The sequence below is a fragment of the Varanus komodoensis genome, unplaced genomic scaffold (assembly GCF_004798865.1).
Source record: "Varanus komodoensis strain SLA01 unplaced genomic scaffold, ASM479886v1 scaffold66, whole genome shotgun sequence".
In the NCBI taxonomy this organism is placed as follows: domain Eukaryota; kingdom Metazoa; phylum Chordata; class Lepidosauria; order Squamata; family Varanidae; genus Varanus; species Varanus komodoensis.
Genome location: NW_025336296.1, coordinates 2,784,878 through 2,796,131, shown reverse-complemented (window position 1 = coordinate 2,796,131; position 11,254 = coordinate 2,784,878). Strand labels below are relative to the sequence as shown.

Genomic DNA, 11,254 nt, shown 5'->3' with positions numbered 1-11,254 from the left:
TCTGCATTCAATTGGGTGTATCTTTCTCTTTCTCCCTTGCCTTTCACTTCCCTTCTTTCCTCAGCTATTTGTAAAGCTTCCTCAGACAGCCATTTTGCTTCCTTGCATTTCTTTTTCTTTGGGATGGTTTTAGTTGCTACCTCTTGTACAATGTTGCGAACCTCTGTCCATAGTTCTTCAGGCACTCTGTCTATCAGATCTAATTCCTTAAATCTATTTGTAACCTCTATTGTATATTTATGAGGGATATGATTTAGGTCATACCTGAGTGGCCTAGTGCTTTTCCCTTCTTCCTTCAATTTAAGCCTAAATTTTGCAACAAGAAGCTTATGAGCTGAGCCACAGTCAGCTCCTGGTCTAGTTTTTACTGATTGTATAGAACTTCTCCATCTTTGGCTGCAGAGCACATAATCAATCTGATTTCTGTGTTGACCGTCTGGTGATGCCCATGTGTAGAGTTGTCTCTTGGGTTGTTGGAAAAGAGTGTTTGCTATGACCATTGTATTCTCTTGACAAAATTCTACCAGCCTGTGTCCTGCTTCATTTTGTACTTCAAGGCCAAACTTGCCTGTTATTCCGGTTATCTTTTGGCTTCCTACTTTAGCATTCCAATCCCCCATGATGTTACGGACATCATTTTTGGTGTTAATTCTAGAAGGTGTTTTAGGCCTTTATAGAACCGATCAACTTCGGCCTCTTCAGCACCAGTGGTTGGGGCATAGACTTGGACTACTGTGATGTTGAATGGTTTGCCTTGGATTCGAACTGAGATCATTCTGTCATTTTGGAGGTTGTATCCCAGTACTGCTTTTCCTACTCTTTTATTGACTATGAAGTCTACTCCATTTCTTCTGAGGGATTCTTGCCCACAGTAGTATACCTGATGGTCATCTGAATTAAATTCACCCATTCCTGTCCATTTTAGTTCACTGATTCCTAAGATGTCGATGTTCAGTCTTGTCATCCCTTGTCTGACCACATCCAGCTTGCCTTGATTCATGGACCTTACATTCCAGGTTCCTATGGAGTATAGATCTTTGCAGCATCAGACTCTCCTTTCACCACCAGATACACCTGCAACTGAGTGTCCTTTTGGCTTTGACCCAGTCGCTTCAGTCTTTCTGGCGCTACTAGTACTAGCTCTCTGCTCTTCCCCAGTAGCATATTGGACACCTTCTGACCTGAGGGGCTCATCTTCCAGCGTCATATCTTTTTGCCTTTTGGTACTGTCCGTGGGATTTTCATGGCAAAGATACTGGAGTGGGTTCCCATTTCCTTCTCCAGTGAATCACGTTTTGCCAGAGCTCTTTGCTATGACCTGTCCATCTTGGGTGGCCCTGCACAGCATAGCTCATAGCTTCATTAAGCTACGCAAGCCCCTTCACCACGACAAGACAGTGATCTGTAATCAAACATGTGTGTTGCATGCAGAAGTTCACTCTACTGTATGTCCAGTTGGGACTGGGAAAGGCTCCTGTCTGAATCTCAGAAGGGCCACTGCCATCAGTGCAGACCATTCTGAGTCAGTCCATTCTTGGCTTGGTTTTTGGTCTGATGGTTGTTCTCTTTCAGGTCCATGACATGGGGAAGAAGCTGGACTTTTTAGTGGATATGCACATGCAGCATATGGAGCAGCTACAAGTCCGAGTCACCGAGGTGTGCCCTTCCAAAGAAGCCACATCCCCTGCAGAGGACAACCGATATTCTGAACTGAAATCCATCCTTTACAAATACACTGAGACTTCCATTCATGAAATGCCTCCAAGCTTCCACCATGTCCCAGTGAACAAAGTTCCTCCTTTTGGATTCTCAACACAGGACCACAGCACAGGTCCACTTTCTTTGCCACTGGGTGGGCAAAACTCTGGTCGATGGGAGGCCATGCCTTTCTCAGCCTCCTACACAGAAAGACCCAATGTTTTGCCTATCCTTGCATTCATGGAGCCCCATATTTCCCACCAGTCACCCACAGGGGACATTCAGAGCCCCCACTCAGACAGAATCTCCTCAAGGCAGAAACACAGCCTGACAAGAGACAGTGACACCCCCTTATCCCTCCTCTCCGTCAACCACGAGGAACTTGAACGTTCTCCAAGTGGATTCAGCATCTCCCAGGACAAGGATGATTTTCTGTTTGGGCCAAATGGGGGCTCCAGTTGGATGAAAGAAAAGCGCTACCTAGCAGAGGGTGAAACAGACACCGACACGGACCCTTTCACCCCAAGTGGCTCTATGCCTCTCTCCTCAACGGGGGATGGGATTTCTGATTCTGTATGGACCCCTTCCGGCAAGCCAGTTTAAAATTCTCCATAGGGGGTGGGTGGGATGGGATGGGGTGGAGTCACTGGCTGGCTTCTTCTCGTAATGTAAACATAAACTTTGTATATCGCACTATACACACTCCAAGCTTCTGCACTCGACAACAAAGGACACCCATGGCTGCACTGCATGCTGGTCTTAGTGGTACTCATTCTGCAGCATTTCATACGGTCGATTAATGCGATTTTGTTCATGCGGCCAAAACTAAGCCGTTTAGTTTTGCGCATGGTGGTGCATGAGTTGACACTATAAGTGGGACAGACGATTTCTTCTGTGATTAAAATAGCGGACAGGATGTCCTTCCGTATAGCAACAGTCAGGTCTACGCAGGGCACGAAAACAAACCAAACCAACAAACCCCAACTGCAGACCATGCAACGTATCTGTAAGCAAAGCAACACCAATGAGTGGTGACCAATAAAACGTGAGTGCCTAGATTATGGAAATTGCATGGTGCTCATGTAAGGGGACTCTGGTGCAGCACCAATCCTGTTAGCTGGCACGACAGATTTCCGGAAGACCCTCGTTGCACCAGCTAATGCTTCTGGCAGTGTGCTGGGATCCTCTTCTGCGAGCACAGCATAATTTGCCGTAGTGCTCATGTCTTACTGGAAACTCCCTCAGTTTTCAGAGCAAAGGCCTTAGCTGAGTATCTGTGTATGTTTATGGAATATTAGCTCTCCCCTGGCTATCTGAACACTGGTTATAAATCTTGCTGGTATCCAGGCAGATTAATTCTGTTTATCCAAACTTCTGTTTATTTGACAATTTTTGGTTGTTCCTCATGGCCTTCTGATGTTACAAACATGTAGGAAGTCATAAAGCATAGGCATTCTTAAATCCCAGGAAGGCTTAAGTGCTTTTCTGCAACTCTTGTGCTCCAATGGTTTTGATGGGGCTTCTGTGGGTCTAATACTTTTTGATTGCATTGACGCCATGATCACCTATGAGCACAACCCTATGGAATTCAGACGGTCTGCAACCAGATCTGATTCCTTGATTTATATTGACTTAAACATGGTTTTTGGGAGTTTTAATCTTCACTGCACCAAGCTCAGTGTTTCTCTCATAAGGAACAGATCACAATTCACACTGTATGGCGGAGGTATGTCTCTTGCTGTGTTCCCCCTCTAGGATGATGTCACATATGAAGGGAAAATGTGAATCTACGTTATGGCAGATGTAACATGGACATGTGCTGGGAGTCCCATTTGGCTGGGGGCACATCTCATGTGCCCATTGTGAGTTTCAAGATGTGCTCTCACCTTCACACTTTGCATGTTTCTGGCAGGGAACTCCACGATAAGTAAGGCAACTGGGAGAAAAGGAGAGACTCAGCTCTGAATTCTGTTGAAAATACATCATCATCGTCATCATTATTTCATTTCTGTACTGCCCAATAGCTGAAGTTCTCTTGGTGGCTCACAACATAATGGCTCCAAAACATGTAACTGAGAAATTTTATTGAATTCAATTGGATTTTTTACACTTTATTTTTATATCATCTTTGCAGTGCAATGAATATGGGCTTACTGTAGTGTGCTCGGTGTGTCTATCATGTTTGATCAGTGGCTATGATCAAGGTTTTCACTGTCCAGGCCATGCATATATTGTGCAAAAGCAGCACATCACACCTGCTCTATGGCATTTTCTCCCTTAATATGCAACCTGAAATTGCTGATATTTCAGAAGTTCTGTAGGATTATTATTTTTTCCACCTGGAGCTTCTACTATAATACAGTCTACCTTCACTGAGACATTTGGTGGAGTCAAATCATCTATTTACTCATGAGAGATTGCTCTTTTGATGACACAATTTGATCCCTTAGCCAAGTGTCAACAGAGTCATATCCTTTAGCTGATTCTAAGAGTACATAACTTGGCACCAATCCCACAAAGATCTGCCAATATTTTTCTCTTGGGCTGACAGAAAGAAAATCAGGGCGTTTCACCAATAATATAGGGTTCTGCAGAGTTCTCCAGAGATGCATGACTTAATTTTCCCTTACATCTGTTTCCCCATCTGTAAAATGGGTCTCATTATACCATGGGAGATTTTGTGAAGTTCAGTTTGTGCATAGCTGCAAAACATGGTGAACTCCATGGAAAGTGAGTTAGTTCCCCACCCCCAAATCCCCTCTCCTCTTTATCACTCGCAGCATCTGCAGTACAGGGACATTGAGATGGGTAAAGAGAATGGCACAGGTGTTGGGTTTCCCCTGCACTGATGCTCATGTCTCTGCTTACAGAGGAGGAAGGCCCAATTGGCAGTCATTCTGGACCAGAATGAAGCTCATATTCTGTACTGCAGGTGTATGCCTCTTCACCGCATCCATAATGCAGAACACACTGATCCTATGTGATGCGATGACCTCTCCTTTTCAGGGGGAGGAGTCGTAGGACTCCAGCCATCCTCATGCCTACCCATGGAGCATTTCTAGGAAAATTGGAAGGGCCCTTCTACCGGTTCAGCTCTTTGCCACTCCAGCTCAGCACTGCCAGTTCTACCAGGCCGCCACTCAGCAAGGTCTCAGAGCAAGGTCCTTCCCATCACCTGATGCTTTGATCTGGATCAACAGAGCCTGGAGCCTGGATGCTGAACAGGTGCTTTGTCACTGAGCTATGGCTCCTCCCACCCCTTGTGACTTTAGCCAGGTCCACTCCCTGCCACACAGACTGGACCACTAGCCCAGCTGGAGCCTGCATCAGACCTAAATGAGGGGGTAATCCAAGCTCCCTTGAGGGATATTCAGCTGGGTTCTTGGTTTTGTATTCAGCAATCTCTTGCTCACTTGTAGTGGCAAGGAATATTTTCAAATGGATCTCCAAAATTTCAACAGCTGTGAATAACAACTTTCCATGGAGTTTGTTCATGCAAAAATCAGGCATGGGAACCACCAGGATGGCATCGGGCTGCAACTCACATCAGGCCCAGCCATCATGGAGAACAGTCAGAGATGATCAGAGTTGTAGTCCAGCAACATCTGGAGGACCTTGGTCATTCCCACCCTTGACATCTAGAGGTCTGTGGCCATGTGCCACTGCCTGGGAATAATTCATGTCAGCAGAATGACTCCCCTAGACTGGTTTGCATTTGAAAGGGGTGCAAGGGGAGGTGAGCTATTCCTTGCATATACCATGTACCATGTTCTGCATCCCAGAAACAGGCATTTGAAAGCTGTTGATCATGCTTAAACATGTGATTAATTTAATTGCCTTTAACTGGATCTTTTTTCCTCTTGATGGGGCTAATGTTGCATGGGACAAGTGCCATTGTGGCCCCCGAGAAGCACAGTATCCCACAACACGCATTCAGTTTAGGAAAACATTTTAAGGCAACTTGGCAAAAGTTTTTCAACAGTCTATTATTTTGCCAAAGCAGCCCCCTCCCTCTGTGGGGTGATTTTTTAAAATGCAAAATTCAGGATATATTTCTAGCTCTGATCTCTTAAAGAATATTTGAAGCATTTGAGTAGAGATGAAGGGATTTGTGCATTTCCCTTTCTCCCATGTTCAGATTTCTAAAATTTCAAGTTTTGTCCATGCTGAATATCAAGGGATTTTGATCACTGAAATGAAATTCTCGCTCATCTACACTGGCCACTTTCAAAAGGTACCCGTATTCCAAGCATGGAGGAGATACAGAATCACAGAATCATAGAATCACAGAGCTGGAAGGGGCCATTGGGCCATCAAACTCCCTGCTTAGTGCAGGATTCCAAGTTCGATCTCCCCTCTCAGATGGTTGTCCAGCTGCACCTTGCACGCCTCCAAGTGGGGAAGAACCCACAACCTCTCAAGGGGATCAGTTCCTTTGTTGCATCTGCCTGCCCATGGCTGTTACAGGTAAGGAAACAAAAAGGAGAGGATGCAACCTAGTTCATCATCAACATGCTCAATACCGAGAGATTCACATCCTGACCTGCAAGAGCAAAGTGCTCCCGGTCCTGCTGGGTGGAATAATTTCACTTCTCAGAGTTTTCAAACATTCAGACTTTTTAAGCCTTTCCATTCAAATATCAAGAAATTCCTGAATATTAGTAAATTCCAACTGAAATTAAATGTTCACCATTCCTACATTACTTTTCAGTGCAATTTGTGTAGTAGCTACAGTGAGCCCACGACATGAACAGGGACAGGAATAAGTCTCATAAAGCATAATAGGACTAATTTCTGAGTCAACATACTTAAGATTGGGTTGTGATCCTAATTGCATGTATTGGCCAATATGCTCTATTACCATAAATGCCACGTTCCATATGAGCAAGGCTGCAAATCCTTTGTATACTTGGGAAAAAGCCTCCTTCATCTTACTGAGGGTTGTTTCCAAATAGACACATATAGGATTGGGCTGCATAGGTGCTTAGGACTGAGGCTTTCTGGAGTAGGAACAGTGGCTTGGGGAGCTTTAACTTGTTCCCAGTCTAGGAATAGCATCCAATGTTAATCCTACTTAGAGTAGACCCATTGAACTGAAGGTCTTGAGTGTGGCTGTCTTACCTTAAGCCCCATTCATTGAAATGAGTCTTCTTTCAGTAGGTTGTACATTGGATACTGTCCGTAACTCCCAATCCTGGACCCTTCCTTAGCAGCACCCTTCTTAACCCTACTGTGAGTCAAGACGGTACCCACGGCAAAGGGCATGCTGTTCTTGATGCTTTTTTGTATTTGTAAAGCCCATCAAGGCAGTAGATGATGTTCAACAATGAAAGGGAACACAGCCTTTCCTTCAGACTTGCAATCCAACTCTTGTCATGTGCATTGGCTAAGAGGTGGGCATCCATGAAACCCTTGCTTATGTAGACTTCTGCGGAATGAGTCAGCAGGTTCCACCAACACACCTTCCACCATCTGCTACATTCAGACTCCAAAACCTGCTTTACAAAAATGCTGATGAGGTAACTTCAAACGCTACTCTCTGGAAAAGGAACCTTTGCTGTCCGGTGCCCTGGTCTCCCAGTTCCTTTGCACCAAAGTCCAGATCAACGGGATTCTGCAATCAGTGGTGTTTCATTGGTCTTTTGTTTTTTTCCTTTGTTTAAGCTTAGAGCCTCCTGTTCTTCTAACTTGTATGTTTGTGCCTTGCTCACTCAGCATATTTTCTCCATGCTACAAAAATGCTTTCCAGATTCTGGCTGACAAGGGAACACAACTTTTATACAAGTGACCTTTAGTGCTCTTTCTAATATCAGTTCATGTAATTTTTAAAGGGTATGTGTAATTTATATTGCAGCACTGTCTGACATTTGAACAACTTTAATATGTTGATTTCAGTATATATATATATATATATATATATATCTCCACATATATATATATTGCAAATAATATTTCTTCTTACCTGTTTTTTATTTATGTTCTGTCTTTAAAAGCAAAGAACCTGCACCACTTATTAATAAATACATAGAAATTTCAATTACTCATCATGTGGAGAGATTTTGTTTTATTTTAACCAAAGTGTTGGAAGTGGAAATGCACTCAACCCAAATATGGATGTCGCCCGGACCCCTGCAGTCAAAATCAGGGCTGATCAAAAGCTTTTGCTTTCTCCGGAGACGAGCGAGGCAGCACCCACACTCATTCCTTTTGCGTACATTTGTGTGTCTGCACTGGCAGTTGACTACTGACGACTGGCGACTGGTCAGCATTTTCCACCACACCTCAGAGCAGCAGGCTGACCTAGTAAGTCCAAGGCAGGCTTCCCAAAACTAGGAATGTACCTATTTGTTAAATCTCTGGGCGACTTTCATTTGATCGTCTGTTCGAGGACAGAACTGAATTTTGTGTGCAATAATCGTGTTTGCATGCAAATGAACATTAAGAGAAATGTGCATAAAAATACACAGAGTTGCAGTAGGGCGAATGCACATCAGAACAAATGTGACCCAGGTAATGTACTAATGCTCTTTTGCACTAAAGCATCTTTGTGTGTGCCCCCCCCCAAAAAAAAAAAGATTAGGGGAAAAGTCTGAAAGTTTGTAAAATATGCACAACTTAGAGAAGTTAGGTCTGCTGCAGAATCCACAGGTCAGATTCATCAAAATGCCAAACGCATTTGAATCCATCCAAGGCCCAATTGCCTCCTTTGCCTGCTATGATATTCCTCTTTTCAAGGGAAAAAAACTCTATGGGGTGGCCTAGAGTTGCTGTAACATATCCACATAGAAGGAAAAAGTTTACTAGGCCTTTCCAGCTATTTGTGATGCACGATGCTGCCAGAATGGGGGATTTCATGGTCCCCAGTGGAGGGAAAACAAAACAGGACAGAACGGAACGGAATGGAACAGAACAATGCATTTATCAAAGTTCCTCTTGCCTAAACACAAACCATAACATAATTGGCTACTGAAATTCATACATTGCCAAACTTTGCAATGCAGTTTTTTAAAGCATACAAAACTGCATTTGCACGAACATTTCAAAGAGTGTCAGGAAAAGAAGTGCATTAAAAACAGCAACAAACCACGCAGGAAAAAGAACATAAGAACTACAGCAAAAGCATCCTCTCACAACGACTCAGCACCATAATCGACACTTGTATAAGCTAATACATCTTATATTACTGAGCAGATCTGAAATTGAGCACTTCTGTTACAGATCTATACATTAATATAAGCAGTTCAATGTATCGAAAGGAGCATCCAAATGAAATTGATAAAGGATTCTTGACCCAGTCCTGGGGTTGTCTGGGAAATCCACAGTGGATTCCAATGAATTCAGATTTCTGCAAATCAGATTCTGTCCACAAGCAGACAACAGAGTGAAAGGCATCTGTGAAAGACAATTGCGAAACCCAGATGGCACGAAGTCTTGTGCATCCCTATCCAGTACAAGGGAAACGGAAGAATCCAGCTCTGAGAATATCTTTTGCACAGTTCATTTGAGCTGCCCTTTCACACAAGAGAGCAGTATTTCCCCCTCCGCAAGCTGCTTCTACCCTGGCTGGATGAGTGCAATGCACTAATTTAGCTGAACATCCCTTTGCAGGAGCAAAGCCCCAAACGGACGGGGCCGCGTGATATACATCCCACTGAAAGTCAAGCAATCTCTGCAGCCACACATCAAAGAGTTTGGACAGGAGCCCAGAAAAGACATTTTTCCCATCATCTGAAGGTCTTGTGAAAGCTCATTATTCCAAACCTTTCCTTTCAGCCAACAGATGAATCGTTAAGCAAGGTCTCAATGGCAGCAAAACTTCCTTGGGATATCTCAGCCAAGGATGCCACCTCTGAAGCATTTTGCAGTAACAATTCATAAAACCCTCCCATTGTTTGCTGTTGGGGCTTTTTTCCTCCCTTCTCAGCCACTGTGGACTGTGAGAAAGACCACTTGAACATCTCATACTTCCAAGAAGTTTGCCCACTGAGTCTTAGTTTAGAAGCCAACAGGCAAACACCCAAAATGGACATTAGTTCTTATCAATATTACAGTTTGGCATTTCAGAGCACTGTGTCTTGTTTCCTGACGTGTGAAATGATCTTTTACTCTATAAAACACACTAGTTTTATTTCATTTATTTGCAGCAATTATGTGTGGTATGTTTTCTGTTATGCCTATTTTACTGCTGACTTTTATTTTATTTTATTTTATTTTATTTTATTTTATTTTGCCCTAACCCTTACTGTGCCTCTAGCACAGGGGTGTAGAACAAAACTAGGGTAGACCAACTGAATAGGGTTGGATTATGTCAGTGGCTGAAGGAGAATCTCTCATTCTATAGCATATGCATCAATCGCATGATGGCATCCTGCAGTGCTCAAAGGCGCTTGGTTTTCCCCCATATGCCCACTGTTTTCTCCACTCTCAGTCTGGAGATAATAGCAGAAAGATGGCAAAATGTGGAATCTCTGCAGGTCAGGTTAGGCCTGAAGATTAGAGGTTCTTCATCCCTCGGAAGAAGAACGGAGAGTATTCAAGGGGAAGTTTTTCTAGGTATGGAGAGAAGTGATGGATAAGTTTCACCTGCATAACCTCTGTTTGTCCAGGGGCTCTTTCGAAGGGACAGGAGCTAGAAACACGGTGGTAACTGAATTGGGGACAAAAGTGAGCAAACTACAAGAAACTGTCAGTGGAGCCCTGATCATGCCTACTCCACCAATTGTTCATCAAGAGAAATGCAACCCCACCAGCCATGTATGGTATCCCATCAGAGATGCAACCATGAGCTCCACTTCTGCTCTCACTATAAACCAGGGATGGTGGAAGGGTGGCCCTCTAGAAGTTGTTGGACCACAACTTCCATTATCCTCACTGTTGGCTATGGCTGATGGGAGTTGCAGTCTGCCAGCTGCTGGAGGACCACACATGCCACAAAACTACAGGAAATAGCTCTCCCAGTGCAAATGCTGGTTGGCTGTCAAGAACACAGAGAGACAAGTGGAACCTGCCACAAATTGCACATTGCTCCTGCTCATGGTTCCAGCTTGCCAGCCAGGCGTGCCCCCTTCCAGGATACTCCATCCCATCATCCCTCCCACCTCCCAGTGAACAACAATATGGAGTGCCTGCGTCCATATATGCCCTCCCGTCCCTTGAGATCGGCGGCAGAGGCCCTTCTCTGGGAACCCTCCGTGAAGGATATTAGGAGGGTGAGTACTCGGAGGAGGGCCTTCTCTGCTGTGGCGCCCCATCTATGGAATGCGCTCCCCAGAGAGGTTCACCTGGCCCCAACATTATATTCTTTTTTGAGTCAGGCAAAAACCTTTTTATTTAAACTCAATTTTAATTGTTAAGGTTTATTTGTTGATTTTAAACTGACCAGGCTGTTTCCACTATTTTATGTATTTTATTTATTCTATGAATGTTTTTTTTTTTTTTTTTGGTATTTATATGCAGGATTTTAATGATTGTAAGCTGCCCTGAGGCTTATGCGATGGGGACGGCATATAAGCTCTCTAAATAAATAAATAAATAAATAAATAAATTTATTAAAACA

At 43.8% G+C, this 11,254-nt stretch overlaps 1 protein-coding gene across 1 annotated transcript in view; it reads left to right on the top strand.

Moving 5' to 3' along the window:
- The first annotated feature begins 1,581 nt into the window (after window positions 1-1,581).
- Window positions 1,582-11,254, top strand: part of HHLA1 (HERV-H LTR-associating 1) — a 48,336-nt gene continuing 38,663 nt past the window's right edge. The window contains exon 1 of the mRNA XM_044450420.1: window positions 1,582-2,287. Within this exon, the coding sequence (XP_044306355.1) occupies window positions 1,582-2,287 (706 nt within the window). The remainder of the gene's footprint in view (window positions 2,288-11,254) is intronic.